Here is a 21,232-nt window from a genome sequence, read left to right as displayed (position 1 = left end):
AGCATTTGTTACTCAGTTGTCCAGGCAACACAACTGGCAGCTTCTTTTGCCTTAGTAACATGATCTGAAGGTGCATCTGGAAACAATTTTAACCAAGGTGGAATTCATTCAAAATCTGACCACATCTGCTGATTGCCAAGCCCGCTGTAAACCCAGACAATTTGTGTTGGAAAGATGAAGAGCAAACCTAGAGCTCCATGCATGTTTCAACAAATCTGATCCAGCAAGATGACTGTTTACTGCATATCGCAACTCCAGAATGCAGGGAAGAGGCAACATTTCAACTGACAGCTTTGTCTGGGAGGGAACTCCACAGGTGGAAGAAATAATTTGGAAAGCTTTTTATTTACTGTGGATTCTTTGGACTGAAATCATGAAGTGCCGCTGATCCAGCCGTGAAGTCCGAACATTAACTTAAGGGATCAAGCTTCAGTGTTCGACACATTCACACTGCAGGGGCCCTTACATGAGGTCAAAGGTTCTTGGCTGTGGTTAACTCTAAAGTGGTTTAACAAGCACGCAATGTTATGTCAAAAACAGAGCAACTGGAAGTAGGCAGTAAATGCCAGCATTGACTGTGATGTTCCCAAGTCCCAAACCAAGAATGAACAAAGTAAAAAAGAGTGAGAGTAGCTGGTGGAGATGGTAGTGAGGAAAGTTAATGCGACAGTGGGTGGTCGGGTGAGAGGAAGCAGAACAGAAGTTGGATAAACAAATCTGGTGATGTCTGGTTGCACACTAGTACAGTTCCCTCCTACTTTTTAGTCCCCATCATTGTCTGGATTTTTGTCACCAGATTGGTGAGGGTTTCCTTGTTGTACTGGATCGATGAGCTGCATGTTGCACAGCAAAGTTGTGCAACGTGCAACAAGACAACCACAATGTGAAAGTTTCAGCAGGTTTCAACTTGCTGAGATTTTCCAGCGTTTTCTCTTTTGGTTATGTGAAGGACGCTCTTTGGGCTGTGGAGTAGCAAGCTCCCAGACCTATTCAGGCAGCAGAAATATTGTTTGAGCAGACTGATATAGTGTTCAATTATGGGTTTTGTGATCCCATGGCTTTGGTTATAGTTGCTTTCAGTGGGTTAACGTGGATTTTGTCGACGTTTCATGTACATGTGTACAAAGGACAGCCCTTGTCCCCAAATAGGTCAATTGGTGGGAGAGTGGTGGACTGGCAAATTATCTATGTGTTGTTATGGTTTTCAGAAAACAGGGCACAGATCTGCATTATTCAGGCAGTGGTCTCTCACCAGCTGAATATCAACTGAGTGGTCATAAAATCAAAGAATCCCTACAGTGCGGATGGAGGCCATTAAGCTCATCAAGTCTGCACTGACTCTCTGAAAGAGCATCTTACCCAAGCCCTCTCCTCTGCTCTATCCCCATAACCCTGGACATTTACCATGGTTAATCCTCCTAGGAGTAATGTGACTAGGCAGTACTCAATGAATGGTATGATACTAGGAAGTTCTGTGGAACAAAGGGACCTTGGCGTATTTGTCCACAGATCTCTGAAAGCGGAAGGGCATGTTAGTAGGGTGGTGAAAAAGGCATAGGGACCGTTGCCTTTGTCAATCAAGGCATAGATTACAAAAGCAGGGAAGTCATGTTGGAGTTATATAAAACTTTGGTGAGACCATAGGTAGAGTACTGTGTGCAGTTCTGATCACCACATTATAGGAAGGATGTGATTCCAGTGGATGGGGTGCAGAGGAGATTCGCCAGGATGCTGCCTGGGATGGAACAGTTAAGTTATGAAGAGAGGTTGAATAGGCTTGGGTTTTTTCATTGGAGCAGAGAAGACTGAGGGGTGACCTGATCGAGGTGTACAAGATTATGAGGGACATAGACAGAGTGAACAAGGAGCAGCTACTCTCCTTAGCTGAAGGGTCAGTCACGAGTGGACACAGGTTCAAGGTGAAGGGCAGGAGGTCTAGGGGGGATGTGAAGAAAACCTTCTTTACCCAGAGAGTGGTGACGGTCTGGAATGTGCTGCCTGGGAGCGTGGTAGAGGCAGGTTGCCTCACATCCTTTAAAAGGTATCTGAATGAGCACTTGGCACATCATAACATTCAGGGCTATGGGCTAAGTGCTGGTAGATGGGATTAGGTGGGAGTTCAGGTGTTTCTAATGTGTCAGTGCAGACTCAATGGACCGAAGGGCCTCTTCTGCACTGTATGATTCTATGATGCTATGAATCTACACATCTTTGGGCACCAAGTGGCAATTTGGCATGACCAATCCACCTAACCTGCAAATCTTTGGAAAGATTGTGGATATCCACAAACACTGCTGGCTAACTGGGAGAGTGTCATCATAGCTACATGCAAGCAATAATTGACAGCTTGAACTAATGAGAAGCCTATTATCAGTCCAAATCTCACATTATTTTCCTGCTGAATTTTGGCATTTATGGAGAATGTAATTCAACCACTGGCTTTGGTAATCTGCCTGATTTAGGTATAAACGGAAATCTGATGCGACTGATGTCACCCCCATAGCCTGGAATGGGATGAAGGCAAAAAGATCAAAGGCCATTGACATTTTCAATTCCAGAGCCAATATATGGCCAGGTGGGAGAATGGCTTCAGATCTTGTAAGAAAAGACCACACAGGGTCTGTGACAGCCTTTCCAGGAAAACATATAGTTGAAAATTCATCTCACGTGGTGGTCCAAAATGGGCAATAACAAATTGGCAGATGCTTTCAGACTCTATTCAGTTTTATGTTTCATTTGGAAAAAAATGAGCATTTGGATTCACCCGACGCTGCTTTTGTCAGAGGGAGAGAGTTAAAATCTATTGTGCTTTCAGGAAAATGTAACTATATTATGTTATATAGTTAAATGCAACTATACTATGTTATAAATGTAACAATTTGCCATTTTATAATATAGGATAGCAGCCTAATGTAAAATAAGTGATTATGTAATACATGGATTTGGTTCAAGTTTGAAACTTACCAGTGATTCCAGAATAGTTCCAGGCAGGCAGTAATCTACTTACACTGATACAGAAACAAAGTTTAAAGTTCATTTATTTGTCACAAGTAAGGCTTACATTAACACTGCAATGAAGTTACTGTGAAATTCCCTTAGTCGCCACACTCCGGCACCTGTTCGGGTCAACCAGCATGTCTATCAGAATGTGGGAGGAAACCGGAGCACCCGGAGGAAACCCATACAGACACAGGGTGAACGTGCAGACTCCACACAGACAGTGACTCAAGCCGGGAATCGAATCTGTGTCCCTGGCTCTGTGAAGCAGCAGTGCTAACCACCGTGCCACCCCCAAAAGATGTTGCTAACACACAAGGAAAACAATATCTAGAGAGACAATGGACAAGTTTATGTTTCTGGTGTGCACTCTGGTACTAAAATAAAGAAGTGTACCTTGTATGCCTTAAGAATCAATTGAAGGATATTTCGAGAATCACTTTCAAGTAGTTCCACTGTGGCACCAGGTATCAATTCTGCATAATTCTACAAGGAAACAACAATTATGTGATGATTAATTTTAAGGGCAACAATCATACCCATAAAATAAATTGTGGAGCAATAATAATTATAAAGCTTTATTTCTAAAAACCATAAATATGTGAAAAATCATGAAAAAATCTGATAATAATGTTGAGGGACCAACTCAGTTGCTTTTTCTGTAAATAAATCGAATTTAGTTGGAAATATGATAGCCATTTAATTGAATATTCTATCTGTTCACAGCCTGGGATTTAGTGCAGTAATTAAGATGATACATGCCTTGTATCACCGAACATAGTTTTCCAAATTACAGAGTTTGAATTATAATAGTCAGACCTACAAACATTTTGAGTTTTCCAAGTATTTGGAAATTTCTTGGAAGAGGTAATCTTGCACCACTATTAATGCAGGTCATGTGTAGCATAAAGGTGACTGAAGTGACATGAATATTAAACCAACCTAAAGTGCATTGCACAATGGTAAACGGTCAACACCGATAAGTGAAATGAAACTGATCAACACAGCAACAAAGGCTTTGTTTAAAACACCAAAAGTGATGATATATTTTTCTCTGGTTAATATGAGAGAAAAGGTCGGTGCAAGTATAAAATAGGAAAAGGTGTTGAAAATAAATAAAACATTTCCATTGTAAGCAATGAATATAGATCATCAGGAATTAGCCTGATTAAAATAGAGTTTGAATAACCCTGTCAGTATGTGTTTCAACATATCTCTCTGTGTTATAGCGTTCAATTGCTCTGTGCTTGATTATGTGAATCTGTTAACTGTTGTTGTTCATCGTGCTTGATTGGTTCAGCCTGGGAGCAGACTCAGGGAACGGTAAACAAAGTTATAGCCAGAGTTGAAGCATTGAATAGACATATTAAAGCACAGTGAACAAAACCTGTTACACACACAGGACTGAATTTTTTGCCCATCGGGTGTGCAGACTTGGTGGGCCCAGAAGCAGATGCAAAACACATTCCTGGCTGCAGTCAGCTCCAGAGCACAACTTCACACTGGCTGGCCAATTAATGGTGTGAGGGAGGGATGCACGCTGTGAAAGGCTGAGCACTGCCAAGGAAGGTTGGAAGAGAGTGGGCACTGAGAAAAGGGATGGTGTGAACTGGTGCTTCCAATGTGCTCTCCTCAAGGGCACAGCCGCTGTCTCAGGGAGATGCTGACCTGTGGAAAATAAATATCAACGGAAAAACTATGCCATGAGTGTCTCGGCAGCACAATCATGTAAAGACCTGAGTCTCCTGACACGTTTCTTAATTTAATTTGAGCCTTTCATCCCACCCTGGATCAAAATGTGTACCGATATTGTAACAATGGTATAACTATTAACAGCAACAAGGTGTCTGACTTTAATGGAGGATACCCTGTAGCTATAGCATGCCTAACATAGTGCAGAATGTCCACTTAGCTGCTCATACCCAAAACTATTATTTACTTGTATTTATTTTTGTTGGTTTGGGGATGAGTAAGGTCACATTATGTATCAAAACAATGAAAGTGAGATGCAAAATGGATACAAAGTCTGTAAATTTCTAAAAGAAGTAAATAAACAACATCTTGGGATTACCATTGACCAGAAACTGAACTGGGCTAGCCATATAATTTCTGTGGCTACCAGAACAGGTCAAAGGCTAAGAATCCTATGGCTAGTAACTCACCTTCTGACTCCCCAAAGCCTGTCCACCATCTGCAAGATACAAGTCACCGAGTGTAATGGAACACTCTCCACTTACTTGGATGAGTGCGACTCTAACAACACTCAAGAAGCTCTACACTATCTGGGACAAAGCAGCCTGCTTGGTTGCTACCCCTGCCACAAACATTCATTCCCTCCACCACCAAACAGTAGCAGCAGTGTGCACCATCTATAAAATGTATTGTAGGAAATCACCAAGGTTCCTTAGGCAGGACCTTCTAAATCCACAACCACTACCATCTAGAAGGTCAAGAGCGGACACCTGGGAACACCACCATCTGGAGATTCCTCTCCAAGACACTCACCATCCTGACTTGGAAATATATCACTATTCCTTCACTGTCACTGGGTAAAAATTCTGGAATTCCCTCCCTAACAGCACCTTAGGTGTACCTACACCTTAGGGACTGCAGTGATTCAAGAAAATAGCTTACCTTCTGAAGGGCAACTAGGGATGGACAATGAATGCTGGCCTAGCCAGTGACGTCCAGATCCCATAAATTCAATAAAAAAACTAAACAAATGATTGCCCCAAGATCCAAACAAAACACAGTTTATATCAAAAACACAATTACTATATCATAAATTATTTCTCACAATTGTCCCTAATTAATTCTCCAGGGGTATTTACTTGTAAATATTGATGTTTTTGCATCAGCGTTGGGATAAACATCTGGAGTCATCCGTGATGATTGTTTAACATTCTTTAACCCATTTTATGGCAAATGAGTAAAATTAAACCAATAAATTAAGGGACAAAATAAAAAGGCAGCCCCTTGGAGAGATAATGCATCAAACAAAAACAAATTCCAAAGGAAACTTAAAACAATAATAATAATGTAATAATGTTGCTCACTAGCAATTAAATCTGCTGAACTCTACTCAGACTGCTACAGTGAGATCTTAATCAAAGAAAACAAAGATTGATCAGGATAAAGCAATTTTATGGATGGAGTCTGAAGGGGTAAGTAAACATCTGCTTAATGTGCCATTTGGGTGGCATAGTGGCACAATGATTAGCACTGCTGCCTCACAACACCAGGGATCCAGGCTCAATTCCGGTCTTGGGCGACTGTGTGGAATTTGTATGTTCTCCCTGTGTCTGTGTGGTTTCCCTCTGGGTGCTCCAGTTTCCTCCCCAAGGATGTGTAGGTTAGGTTGATTGGCCATGTTAAATTGTCACTTACTGACAATGTGTGCTTTAGGCGGATTAGTGGGATAAATATGTGGGGTTACGGGATAGACCCTTGGTAGGATGCTTTGTTGGAGGGCCGGTGCAGACTTGATGGGTCAAATGACCTCCTCCTGCACTGTAGGGATTCTATTATTCTAATTACCACAGAGCAAAAAGACATATGTGAACAAACAGTTGTGATCTGTTGTAGAGATAGTTCAGGCTGCTGAACAAAATCAATTTCTACAACTGAGTTTTGCTGTAAAGGTATTATACTCTAAAATTACAATGTAATTTTCTTAGTGAGAGGAAAGTATCAACCTCTGGAATGCCGGTGAAAGAACAAGATAATCAGGTCATATGCAATAAAAACAGAAAATGTGGGAAAGACTCTGCAGGTTTGGCAGCATCTGTGAAGAGAGAAACATAAGCTGGAATTTCCGACTATCCACATCAGTGGGATTTTCCCATCCCTCTGCATTGAACGGAGATTTGGCTTGTCGCCAAATTCTCCATCTTTGCTGCAGCAGGAATGTGGCATGAACGGACGGTAAGATCGCGCCCATTGTTAACATTTCAAGTCCAATATGACTCTTCTACAGAACTGAAGAGAGGTAGGAATGTGATAGTTTTTCATTGTTAACAAAGGAGGAGGAGCAGCAGGTAGAGTAAAAGAAAAGGTCAGGGATATGTTAGAGGGTGAGACTAAATGACAAAGATGTCATTCAACAGCATAAAGCCCATCACATTCCGACCTCCCTTCAGTTCCAAGGAAGAGTCATATTGGACTCAAAATGCTAACTCTTTTTCTCTCTCCACAGCTACTGCCAGACCTGCCTTGTTTTTCCAGAATTTTCTATTTTTATCACAGATCTCCAGCATCCATAGTATTTTGCTTTTATTTCAGGCCATACAAAACCTGTCAGTCTAAGAAGGATTATTCAAGAGGGCAGGGGAAGAAGACAATTATTCCTTAGATTGCAACTTTAAAGAGTACATATTTTCCAGTTACTTTTTAGTACAAGTAATTAATTCCTAACTATTCTCATTTGCATTGCACAGTTTAATGGGCCACATCCATTTATTTATCAAAAAGGGAGAGATTAGAGTATAAAATACATCAATTTGACATGTCAAACAATTGTAATTATATTCAATCAGACATATAGTTTAGCCTTGAAATCAGTGGCCCTTCAGGCACGTTTCTGCCACTTGGCATGAGTCCACTGAAAGGGCTGCAATTTCAGTCAGGCTCCAGGCATATAGGCTTGAGTTCAATGACATAATCTAGACTGATTCTTCGATGTTGTGTTGGGAAGAGTTCTACATTGTAAGCAATGTCATTTTCAGATGAAATAAAGTCATATCTACTTGCTGAGGTGGATGGAAGTGATCCCATAATAATATTTGAAGGAGAATGGTGTCTGTCCAACATTTATACCTCAATCGACAGCAGCAAAATAGGGAAACTAGTTATCTATCTAATTAGTAAACATTTGGGTTGAATTTTCTGGTACACTGATTGAATGCTAGGTTTCCTGGCAGGTGTCTTTTTATGGATTTTTTTGTTAAATATTTAATTCCTGTACTGTAAACACAATGTGACTGAAATTCTTAAAGAACTCTCAAATCCAGATGTTCATCTCTGTTATATCATAACTGGTGTATTAGGCTATAGAAGACCCTTACTTTTCTCCAGCTTGGTCCCTGTTTTTCTTTCATTTAATCACCATCCTAAGGCAGCAATAGCATTCAGCTTTTACGCAGCAGAACTCGTACATTCCATCATGATGTTGCAATGCCCAAGGACAATGCAACAATTGAAGTGAGGCACTTAAAAGCTCGCCATATAAAACATCCTGTCACACATTCCGTTATTTGAGAAGTAGATACCACATTAGTTTCACTTGTAAGTATGTACAAAATGTATCTGTGTGGCTTGAATGCTGATATAAATGTAAGAGGCTACACACAGGCAACATGGTTATGGTTACAGAATTGAATGGTTCTGTCCTGTTCATCGTGTAATTGCATTGCCAGCTTTTAAAGTTTCTTGGTCACCCCCTGTTAGTTCTTTTCAGTTGACAGAAAAAAAGAAAGTTAAGGTACAAAAGAAATTAACAATTTGTAAATAAAATTTGTCAAACTGCTATCTATGTGAATGGATCACACCTAAAGGAAAATTGGAAATTGTGGGGTGCAATCAATATATCTTGCATGTACACCTCCATATACCTCATCAAAATAAAGGGCAAGAGCTGTGCTTGACTCCTATACTGCAAGAGTCTTAGCATTCAAAGGTCACATTCACAATGTCCAAAGGAAAGGCTGTCTATACAGATTCAGATATGCTTGGGCTATAATGACTAAAAATACGTAATATCTTTACTGTTTGTATCATTTATTTTAGCTTATGCGCAATCAGTAATTCTTAGGATTACTGAGCTATGTTTTGTGCCAATAAAGTTTCATTTTATTCCAATTAACATAAACTCATGACAAATTGAAGGCTTGCTCTGCAATAGTGGGCAATGAATTACCTTAGACAAATAGAAGATTAAATGACAAGTTTCAATTGTTGTGATTCATAGAACAAAGGTGAGTCACTTTGGAAGTGATCACTGTCAAAGTCTAGATACAACAAAAGCTCTTTAAATAAACTCCATTTAGCTGGGTGGCCACACTTAATTTTCAAGACTAAGGATTGAGGGCTAGGTCAGAGCCATGTTTAGATTGTGGTTACACTGCTTCAAAACATTTAGATATAACAGCAAAGATTCCCCTGTGTGTGTACCCAGGTTCATGGGCTCTCGGGCACGGTGCATATCGAAAAATTAAATGCTTTCCTTGCATGTGTATTCTCCTGACTTGCTGATACTCACAATTTCCAAGCAATCTAATGTGCCTACACATTGGCCAGGAGACATTTCTTTTAATTATTATAAGCTCTGTGTTTGTTTTAATTAAATAATTTAAAAAAAATTTCCATGGGATGTGGGTGTCGATGGCTGGGCCAGCATTTAGAGCTCATCTCTGAGGACATTTAAGAGTCAACTACGTTGCGCTGGGTCTGAAGTCACATGTAAGCTAGACCAGGTAAGGATGACAGATTTCCTTCCCTAAAGGAAATTAGTGAACCAGATGGGTTGTTACGACCATTGACAATGGTTTCATGGTCATCATTAAACTTTTAATTCCAGATTTTTATTGAATTCAAATTTTACTATCTGCCAAGGTGGGATTTGAACACAGATCCCCAGAGCATTACCCTGGGTTTCTGAATTACTAGTCCAGCAACAATACCAATGCATCACTGCCTCTCCTGATTACAGATAATTAGATTCTAATAAACGACCCACTGTACATTTTGATGTAAAAGTTATTTTAATGTTCAACTGTGAATTATTTCTCAGGGATTAAAAATAATATAGGGCACTGGGTATAGAAGATTAGAAAAAATAGCCTTTCACTGCCACAGCCTGCACTTTAATTCAACCCAAAATGATCTGATGAAGGTCTCCTTTGCCAATTTGCAGTTGTATGGAGAATGATTTTGGTCATCTGAACTTATTTTCTTTGTGACCATGTGTCCACAAGACAAAATCTTTCCTAATTATAAACTAAATAGCAACAAATTGGCAATCTCACAAAGTACACAGGATGGCTAGTGTAATGGAAAATGGCACTCACTACAGTAGAGGGGTCTGATTCTGTGTTTGGTGTTAAAGCAATTACTGTGTGGCGTGAAGGGAACTTTATTATGCATCTAGCACATGTTATAGAACTTACTGACACTCGCATGGGTTATCAGAATAGGAATGCACTTAATTTCCACAAGTTAATGACCCTCATCCAAAACCCAAAGCACAAAGCAAAGTAATGAAAAATGAAATCAAATGAAGTCTAAAAAGAAGTAAATTAGTACTGTTTCATTTACAATTTCCACCATTGTGCAAATAATTGATCTAAATTTAATGCTCAAATTACACTGGCACCTCAATAAACTCAAACTTCAGGAACTGCTCTTTTCACGCCACACATTTCCTGATTTGCTGTCAAAATTGCCAGGGAACATGTAATATGTCCACCTATATGTGGGCAGGCAAACTGTCAAATGATACAAATGACTGAAGAACATCATCTGGAAAGTTTCCATCATTTCTTTCCTGGAGACGTTGAATACGCATAGTATGTAGTCTCACAACACCAGGTTAAAGTCCAACAGGTTTATTTGGTAGCATGAGCTTTCGGAGCACTGCTCCTTCATCAGCGGCACTCCGAAAGCTCATGCTACCAAATAAACCTATTGGACTTTAACCTGGTGTTGTGAGACTACTTTCTGTGCCTACCCCAGTCCAACGCCGGCATCTCCACATCAATGTTGAGTACAAAAGGCATATTTGCCCTTCAATATAATCAGCTCCTTAGGCTCAGGTGCAATTTTTTAAAAAAAATTCTTTTTCAAATTTTCGGTTTCACTGGTCTCCAGTCTACACAGAAGCACTTTAAGGCCTGCTACTCAAATCATTGACTGTTCTGGTAGATTCCAGAAAGTCTGCATGACAAATGAAAATGGGCCTGAGGCTAGAAAATTGGCTAAAGTCAGGGGCACATCCTAATGGTGGGTAGATGTCACGCAAAACCAAAAATTACATAGAATCAACAACAGAGGCAATTGATTTGACTCATCAATTCTATTCCAGTGTTTATAACTCCACATAAGCTTCCTCCAATTCTAATTGCCACTTCCCAAACTCCCTCAAAAGCCCATTCCCTTGTCTCTAATGTGTGCACCAAGATTCCAAAGTGGAAAATGGCAGTCCCTATCTGTTTTTCCATTACGTATCTGAATTGTGGGTATTCAATGCTTTCGGTGCTTATTCAGCACTGAAATTTTTGCAATTCTTTCAGTTATAACAGTGAAGTAAATTACCTGGTATATGTCCAGCTGCTCAGCTGTCACTGCAAAAATCAGCAGGATGTTATTTTCCACAAGTGTTTCGATTAGTTGCCCAAGTGAGGGATATTCCTACAGATATAAAGTAAAAGAAAAAAGGTAAAATAAAAATGTTTAGGGAATTTATAATGCAGCTGATCATTAGGCAAGTATACAAAAGTAATGGACAGAAAAAGACTCTCTGCTCCATCGAGCACGTCCCGCATAATTGTGATGCCTCAGGTATTACAATGAATGCAGTCCCCACCCACCTGCAGTAATGTAATCCCTCAGAAAGACAAAAACTTAGATAAAAACTCAAACTAATTAGAGAAAAACATTCCTCTCCAGAAACCTTTAGGCAAACAAAGCAAGTCTAGGAGATAACACTGGTCATGATTTACTTTACAGACACCTGCCTCTTGCACAAGATAATCTCTGCCTGACCCAGGAACAGGTGCAGCTGTCCCTTGGAGAAATACAGGTAATCAATGTTCACCACACAGGTTGACAACATGTTCACAGATGGACTATTCTCTGGGAAAAGAAGAATCACCTTATTTCTAACCTAGTTCTAATCTTTATGTAATTTGCAAGCTGAACCTCTGGTCCTCCCTAACTTATTCATTTGAAATAATTGCTCTAGGTAAGCAGCAACAAAGAACAAAGAAAATTACAGCACAGGAACAGGCTCTTTGGCCCTGCAGGCCTGCACCAACCGTGCTGCCTGACTGAACTTCCAGGGACCATATCCCTCTATTCCCATCCTAGTCATGTATTTGTCAAGACCCCCTTAAAAGTCAGTATCGTATCTGCTTCCACTACCTCCCCTGGTAGCGAGTTCCTAGCAGCGAGTTCCAGGCACCCACCACCCTCTGTGTAAAAAAAACTTGCCTCGTACATCTCCTTTAAACCTTGCCCTTCGCACCTTAAACCTATGTCCCCAAGTAATTGACTCTTCCACCCTCGGAAAAAGCTTCTGACTATCCACTCTGTCCATGCCCCTCATAATCTTGTAGACTTCTATCAGATCGCCCCTCAAGTACCGTCATTCCAGTGAGAACAAACCAAGTTTCTCCAACCTCTCTTCATAGCTAATGCCCTCCATACCAGGCAACATCTTGGTAAATCTTTTTTTTACCCTCTCCAAAGTCTCCATATCCTTTTGGGAGTGTGGTGACCAGAATTGAACACTATATTCCAAACACGGCCTAACTAAGGTTCTATAAAGCTACAATGTGCTTGCTAATTTTTAAACTCAATGCCCCAGCCGATGAAGGCAAGCATGCCGTATGCCTTCTTGACTACCTTCACCACCTGTGTTGCTACTTTCAGTGACCTGTGTACCTGTACACCCAGATCCCTCTGCCTATCAACACTCTTAAGAGTTCTGCCATTTACTATATATTTCCCATCTGTATTAGACCTTCCAAAATGCATTACCTCACATTTGTCTGGATTAAACTCCATCTGCCATCTCTCCGCCCAAGTCTCCAATCGATCTATATCCTGCTGCATCTTCTGACAGTCTTCATCGCTATCTGCAGTTCCACCAACCTTTGTGTCGTCAGCAAACTTACTAATCAAACCAGTTACATTGCCTTCCAAATCATTTTTATATATTAGAAACAGCAAAGGTCCCAGCACTGATCCCTGAGGAACACCATTAGTCATAGTCTTCCATTCAGAAATGTCCCCTTCCACTGCTATCCACTGTCTTCTATTACCGAGTAAGAAGTCTAACAACACCAGGTTAAAGTCCAACAGGTTTATTTGGTAGCAAAAGCCACTAGCTTTCAGAACAGGTTGTCCCTTTGTCAGGTGGGTGGGAGTTCCCACCCATAGGAACTCCCACCCACCCGACGAAGAGACAGCCTGTTCCGAAAGCTAGTGGCTTTTGCTACCAAATAAACCTGTTGGACTTTAAGCTGGTGTTGTTAGACTTCTTACTGTGTTTACCCCAGTCCAACGCTGGCATCTCCACATCATGATTTCTATTACCAAGCCAGTACTGTATCCATCTTGCCAGCTCACCATCACAAGTCACCTCATTTACATAAACCTCTAAATTACCTCTAAATCTATGCTTTTTTGATATATAAAGACCCAACTCATTGAGTCTACCAGGATAGTCAAGGTGTTCTAAACTGGGAGTTGGTTTTGTGGATACATTATTCTTGTGGTCATTCTCTGGATACACAAAACCACTCCCAGCACAGCCTCAGGTTCCATTCTTGGATGCCATCCTTTTCCTCATGTGCCATAACCACCTATTCTCATTATTTATAAGAATGGTATCAGTTTCCATTTGCATTATATAGCAAAAGGTCTTACAAAATACAGCAATAATCTGCTTAGAATATAAAAAAGCTGACAATAGCTTTACCTCTCCGCTATCACCACTGACTCCATGACAGACATTGGGTGGAATGTTATCATTTTTTTTTTCTAAGCATTGTCTCAGGTGGGAAAAGCAGAGGGCAGCTCGCTAGCTGACTTGTGGGGTTTTCCCGTTGTAATTTCAAACAGTGAGGAAAAAAATTGTTAAGAACCTGCCCTTTAAAGGGCATCCTGATTAAAAAAAAGACATGTCCCTCAGCACATGGGAACCCCCCCCCCCCATCTTGAACCAGCATAAAAATACAAAATACAGCAAAACTATATATAGTATATGAAAAGTCTAATCATGACCCATAAACATAGTTGATGAATATGAAACAAATCACCTACACTTCTTGATTTTGACATTTTCCATTCTAAACTGGAAGAAAATAGATTCTCTGAAATTTGGAGTCACATCAAAATAAGGAACAAGATATTTGGGACAGAAGGAAACTCAGCTCTGAGTCATAATTATGTTTCATAATGCCTGCTTGTCACAAAAGCCAGATCAATGGTACCTGTGACGCAAAGCGACTTTTGAATGAGTCAAGAGTCTGTGTTTATTAAAGGTAGGCACAGGTTTGCTTTTGGAATGAACTTAGTTCAGTTTTCGGTTAAATATTTCAGCTCTATTTAAAATTTGAAATCCAAATAAAAAGTTTTGGAAAATTTTTACACTTTCAATACTTCGACCGACTCTTTATGACTGAAATCAAATATACTGGTCCTAAATATTGAAAGACCTATGAAGTGTCTGTCTGAAAAACTGATTTTATTTTATGAAGGGAGAAGAAGCAGGTGAACGAGGTTGTAACAGGGCTTTATTGATTATATGAATATCAACAGATTTATCAAAATATATTGATCATCTCAGGTTATCCATGTCAGTCCTGCCCTCCAGCAAATATTTCGGGAACAATATACAGCAACAATGCCTTTCAAACCATCTCTTATTTTTTTATTTGTAATGGATGGGTCAAAGGCCTGCTTGTTGGGTCTCTATTTGAAGTTATGAAGTGCACAGTAGATGATTCTCCCTTTTACTTTATTTCCGTCCTTTAGGCTGCAATATTCATGCAAAACTGCTATTCATAACACTGGTAAAGAAGTAGGTTTAAAGGAACATTTGGTGCATGGTAGTCATGCCACCATCAGTTTCTCTCCATTAAGTAAAGATGGACACTAAATCTGGTTCCGATGTCACAATGCACCATTAGGTTTTATTGTTTTTCAGAAAATTACCAGGAGTGAGCTTTGTTTATTAATATTTAACCGTTTGGTAGCCTCCACAATTGCGGAATTATGTGAATTGGAATATTCAGGTCTTGGCAAACTAGATTGAAAAAATACCATCTATCAAAACTTTAAAAATTAATTTAAATTAATGTCTTATATATTTCAGCTTTGCTAAGAGTAAATATTTATATTTTCAGGAAATGAGAGTGATTAAAATTAAACTTATGTTCAGAATATTTAAACATGGACCTGAAACCTAAGTAGCCCCCAAAAATTGGCAAAGTTATTTTGCAGCCAATCCTTTTGGCTTTCAACAGAAACAATTTTCATGTAAACACAGCATTTAAACAAATGTTTTATTTTACCATTGTTGTGGACTTGGCATATTTGTTCCGGCTGTCTAAGTGGCATTTTCCATCATGAGGGATAACAATTCCAGCCAACTTGCTGTCCATTCCGAAGTGTGTATCAGCATCAGTCACAAATACCAACATGTGCAAGGAATCATTGCGCCAACCAATTGTTTCCTAAAATATAGATTATTTTTAATATTTCAACTACTTGCCTTTGGACATTTGATCACTTCTTTTTGACTTTGCGGCAAAGCCTAATTTACCTTACAGACAGTTGCTTGTAATATTGCATCAAATCCTCCTTCAGGAGTATCCACATTTGCAGAAATTTGTTGTTTTTGAACAACTTCATTAAATTTGGTGGTGTCCTCAGTCAATGATAGCATGTGTCTGTAACCAAATGTGGGCAAACAATATACGTCGTGGCGCCTATTTAAAAGAAAGATATGTTTCCAACTCCATGCACAATCAAATTCAGGGTGTAACAACACTTGAGTTTGGAAAATATTGAGCACCTCATGAAAAACACTGCAGCTCAATTTTGCACATACAGCTCAAGGAAGCTTAATCATTTTTATCAGGAAAGGATGAATCCTCAAAATCAAAATTACATCAGTTTCTATGGCATCCATTACGCTCAAAATTATTTTGAAATATTTTAAGTAATAATTGAGGTTCTAATTAAAGGTAAGATATCCCTCACACTATTCAAACTTTATACTATTTCTCGAAAGAAGCATATGAGATTATACACATGAAATATTTTCTCAATGATGGTATTGACACATTCAATTTCATCAAATCATAGAGTCCCTACAGTGCAGAAGGAGGCCATTCGGCTCATCGAGTCTGCACCGACCACAATACCATCCAGGCCTTATTCCCATAACCCCACGTATTAACCCTGCTAATCCCCCTGACACTAAGGTCAATTTAGCAAGGCCAATCAACCTAACCTGCACATCTTTGGACAATGAGAGGAAACCGGAGCACCCGGAGGAAACCTACACAGACACGGGGAGAGCATGCAAACTCCATACAGACAGTGATCCGAGGCTGGAATTGAACCCGGGTCCCTGGCGCTGTGAGGTAGCAGTGCTAACCACAGTGCCGCTCAATACAATTTCTGTATTAAAATATTGGTTGGGATTTTTAAAATTCATTCATGGGATGTGCATGTTGCTGGCTAGGCCAGTATTCATTGCCCATCCCGGAGGACACCATATTGCTGTGGGTCTGGAGTCACATGTAAGCCAGACCAGGTAAAGACGACAGATTTCCTTCCCAAAAGGACATTAGTGAACCAGATGGGCTTTTACGACAATCAACAATGGATTAATGGTCACCGTTCACATTTAATTCCAGATTTTTATTGAATTCAAATTTCACCATCTGCCATAGTGGGATTCAAACCCGGGTCCCCAGAACATTACCCTGGGTCTCTGTATTACTGATCCAGCGACAACACCACTACACCACCGCTTCCCCAGAAACAGAATCCTGAAGTAAGGTGCTTCTGGTGCTTTGTTGATACCGATTTCATCAGCAAAAGCAAAGCTTTACATATATGTCTGAATAAACATGCACTGAACTTTTTGTTACAAAACAGAATAAGAACAATTATTAGAATAACTCAATTTTGTCAACTGAACACTAGACTGGTCTTCTTGTCTACTGTTTGGTTGTTGTTACATTCATGCACTTAAATGTTAAAACAATGCAGGAAGTAATATCTGCACTGTTTGGTATTTTAATGTAATATAGAGTTCCGGCAAAGGAAAGGACCCTCTCAACACATTTTTAATCCAATCTGACATTGCATGGAAGTGGTGTGAAATATTCCCTCAATAATTTTCACATCAATTGTCCAGTCAAATCCTATGGATTTATACTGCAAGTTTAGCATTGCGATCAGGTGCAAACCTCTTTGCATTGATGCTGAGGGAAAGGCACTCCACAACTGCTATTTTTTTTTATATAACTGCATTCTAATGCTAAAGTGATAAAACTGAGATGGGTAAATACTCAAAGACTGAATAGAATATGAACAATAACTGTGCAGTAACTTAGCAGGAACAGTAACTTTGACTTGGAGTTAAGAATAAGTCATTTTATGAGGCTGACAATTGTTTCATTTTAAATTGATGTTAAATTATTATCCCTGCTTTGGGGGGCCATCTGAAAAAGTAGCTTTATTTTGGGTTGGGATTGACATAGACCATCTTTAGTGACAAAAATGATTATACGTTGTTAATTCGCACCCTGAATTTCCTACACTTCCAGGGCTTCTGAAATAGACGTGATCATTCGACCTTCATCATAGCAATAATATAAATCACATACCAGCAGGGATTAACTAAATCACTCTTTGTCGTTTTGATATAAGGAGACATTGGCTTGTCTACGAACGTTCCAAACCCCAGTTTAAAGTTACTGGTTAGATTGGCCATCTCTTTGGAGAGAGAGGAGCCCAGCTCTTTAATTTCATCCAAGTCATCAGTCATAGAGGCAGAAAGGTCCATTAGGTAATAAAGGTCAACTGGATAATCTTCAAACTGCCGCACATCCACTCCAAATGTCACCTGACTACCTATTAGAAAATTAGTTTGATCATATTAAAATTCAAAAACAAATGCTTTGAGCTGCTGAGTATTTATATCCAAAAGACAAATGTGAACTCATGCACAACGTTTACCTGCATTGTGTATATTTATAGAGTTTCAATCCTCATTCATTCTATTCCTCAATTAGGGGTCAACTATAGATTGAGAGGGACCTCTGCATAAATAAATTAAATTCTGCATTTTTATCCTTATGACTTTTTAGTACAGTACAATTAATAGAGTTTACTTTACTCAAACCTGTTGTTACTCAAGATGCTATTCCCATTCAATGATTAATGTTAAAAAATATCAGAGATTCAATAAGATTATTCTACTTCTGTTTCTAGTTCAAACCATTGCCTTTGACAGAGTGTTTAAATCGCGAAATGAACTTTCTTTTCCTCTCGCCGCAATTTCAAGTAGATAAAGGCTACCTGACCCTGGCATTCAGGGCTGGAGGGAAATCGTCACTTGACCGGGGTAGCTTGTACTTAGTATTTCAGTGAAACTTGTGTGAAAAGTGGTGTGCACTTCTTTTTTAGATGTATGTCCGGGTGCACACGAATGCCACTCTTTATCGCTCTTACCTGGTCGCAGGTTAAGTACAAGTTTTTGTGGGGAGATTTGTGTCCTTTTCCCGCCTCTCTTCTCGGTGCCCGGGGTTAGAGGCTCGCCTCTTATCATCTTAAGGTTGCTGACGGAAAATTCTATGAACTCCCGGGGGCATTCCCGCAGCAAAAGGTTACCAAGAGTGTCACACCTTCCACCAGCGCCTGAACCGTCACTGAAGCCCTAAAATGAACAAGAACACAATCGTTTCCTACACCTCGTCTTTGTTTCCAAAACAAAGGCTGGAGATGTTAAAAGAAATTTGAAATCTGTTAACAAACACATGGTGGCTCTCTACATGATTCCAATGAGGAAAGTAGCAACATTCAAACCTCCAAACCAACATTCCATTTGGATCTTCAAAATATACTTTTGAATATCAATAAATCCCTTCAAGCGAGTTTTACCACAACCCGGGTGCTTGTTCTGTTGGAAAACATGAATTCCAGTATTGGCTGGCCGCAAGCTATTCACTTCGAGCTGGATAATGGGGACACAACCCCATTTGTAATATTTTTTTTTCCATTTTGTTATTATATACAAGGTGCATTCTGTTCCACGGGCTTGCATTCACTCGCTAAGTAACTTAAGAGGAATAGTTGTACAAGTTTGCTCAAATCTAATTTTCTGAGCCCGAGGCTATTTAAATGAGTGAGGCGTACTCAGGTAAAACAACACTTTGGGCCGGTGTAAATGCCCGGTTTGATGTGCGGATGACAGATGTGCTACAGGGGCAAATGGGTTGGTTTTAGAATCCTTCGCCTTCAGTAATGTTTGCTGCAGACGTTATGAGCAAACACTTTGCCATATTCATCCATAAAATGGATTATTCATTTACTTATAACATAGTTTAGCAGACTGCAATTGGCACCACTGAACTGCATAAGAAGCAGAATGTTGTGGGTTTAATGGATTAACTATTAACCTCATGGTCAAACTCGCGAGTAAGCAACAGAAAGGAAATCTCACCTAACGCTAACAAATAATGGAGTAAATGTAAAGATTTGTTTTTGAAAGACCTGATAATTAAAAAAAAAACATTTATTCTACCTCTTTGAAGCACCAACCACACAGCGGGCCAAGCCTCAAACAGTCTTCACAAGTGAGTGCATTTCCAGAGGCACAGGAACCTGCCAAAGAAACAATGGAGGAATGAATGACCAGAACATGAATCGAAGGAATAATTTGCCTGCGACAGAGAATGAACATTCCTGAACATTTGTCAAATTGCACTAGTTGCTAAGTGTAAACAATTAGATCATTTAAAAAAAATATTCTTTGAAATGAAATGGTCAAATGAATGGATTACGACTATTGTGATTCCCGAACAATAATAAATCTACCCCTTCCCGAGAAATCAGGTGTAATGTTCACATGTTAATTCCTGATCTGTATTTGGACGAATGCTACTTGCGCATATTGAGTAACATTGCAAAACCAAACAACATTTCAGTTCACTACACATCAAATATTTTCACTGCACAATGTCAGATAGCTCAGGTAATACGCAAGGTCACGGAGCAGAATTTACCGGCCCCTCCATGCTGCGTAAACAAAAAGAAAGTCACAATAATAAGTGAAATGTGTCGTAACCACGAACTCACCTTCTGCACCACTCATTACTTTTGCCAGAAGCAGCACCATTGTCACCAGGTCCACTCTCATGTCTTGGGATTTCAACACTCAGCACACTGAGAGAAAGGATGCGTCCCAAGGCGAAGGAAGAATTGAGAAGCTTCTGATACCTGCAGCCTGGCGCTTTGTGGGGGTGGAGCTGCAAACACAGAGCAAAGGACGTGTTCCTTACCTGGGGAGGTGGAGCAGACTGCTGACACTTGGAGTCTGGGAGAAGTACGGTCACCATGGTGCAGCCGCCTCGCCCCTGCCCTTCGCCAACTTCCTCTTTCCTTTTATGGTAAAGACAGGTATGAAGAAAACATATGAGAAAGGTGCAGAGACTGTACATCACAGGGAGCCCGCCTGATGGGGAAAGGCAGCCGGAGCTCACCTGGCCCACTGTGAATCGCACACTTCCGGTACATTGCTGCAGAATCGTATTATTCATCGTCGCAAGATTATTGCTAAAGTCCGGCACACCTGAGAGTTCAAAACACTCCGAAACCACGTTGTGATGAGTTTGTTTTGATTTTCTAAGGCCAGGATTTCCGTGATGATAGATGGTTCGGTACAGATCACGTAAATAGAAGCAATCACCTTCGAGACAACTTTGCCCACAAGGGCCAGTGACACAGCTCGGTCTCCCATTATTTACACGCCTGGCTCCACAACTGACAAGCCCCAACAAACTTCCCCGACTCAAAGTAACCCGGTCAGTGGCATACCTGAGAAAGGCAAAGCTGTTGAGAAAGGTTGTTGTAGCGAGTGGGGACTTGTCCATTGGAAAGTATAACTACAATATTCATCAATTGAATTAACTGCCATTGGGGAAAAGATCCTCAAGATTGTATTGTGTAACTTAATTCAAAATATCAGATAGTCTTTGTTCTTATTTGCCTGCATTACACTGCATTTGTTATCTATTTACCTATTCTGCTATAATAAAAACATAAAATGCTGGAAGTACAGAGCGGAGCCCATAGGATCTGTGGAGAGAAACAGAGTTGATATTTCAGGTCAACAACCTTTCATCAGAACAGGATTCTGGTGGAAAGTCATCAACCTGAAACATAACTTGGGAAGCCTTGTTGAAACTATACAAGGCGCTAGTTGGACCACACCTGG

General features: G+C 40.0%; 1 protein-coding gene across 2 annotated transcripts in view; it reads right to left on the bottom strand.

Moving 5' to 3' along the window:
• Window positions 1-20,397, bottom strand: part of itgb6 (integrin, beta 6) — a 52,125-nt gene extending 31,728 nt beyond the window's left edge. For both annotated transcript variants that reach the window (XM_078228256.1, XM_078228255.1), the window contains exons 1-8: window positions 20,095-20,397; window positions 19,541-19,620; window positions 18,469-18,673; window positions 17,622-17,868; window positions 15,542-15,707; window positions 15,291-15,452; window positions 11,305-11,400; window positions 3,394-3,483 (exon numbers count right to left, since the gene is read on the bottom strand). In XM_078228256.1, the coding sequence (XP_078084382.1) occupies window positions 3,394-3,483; window positions 11,305-11,400; window positions 15,291-15,452; window positions 15,542-15,707; window positions 17,622-17,868; window positions 18,469-18,673; window positions 19,541-19,620; window positions 20,095-20,155 (1,107 nt within the window). In that variant the 5' untranslated portion in view covers window positions 20,156-20,397. The remainder of the gene's footprint in view (window positions 1-3,393; window positions 3,484-11,304; window positions 11,401-15,290; window positions 15,453-15,541; window positions 15,708-17,621; window positions 17,869-18,468; window positions 18,674-19,540; window positions 19,621-20,094) is intronic.
• Between the last annotated feature and the right edge of the window lie 835 nt (window positions 20,398-21,232).

Source organism: Mustelus asterias, chromosome 14, assembly GCF_964213995.1.
Source record: "Mustelus asterias chromosome 14, sMusAst1.hap1.1, whole genome shotgun sequence".
NCBI lineage: Eukaryota > Metazoa > Chordata > Chondrichthyes > Carcharhiniformes > Triakidae > Mustelus > Mustelus asterias.
This window is presented reverse-complemented; position numbering and strand designations above follow the sequence as displayed.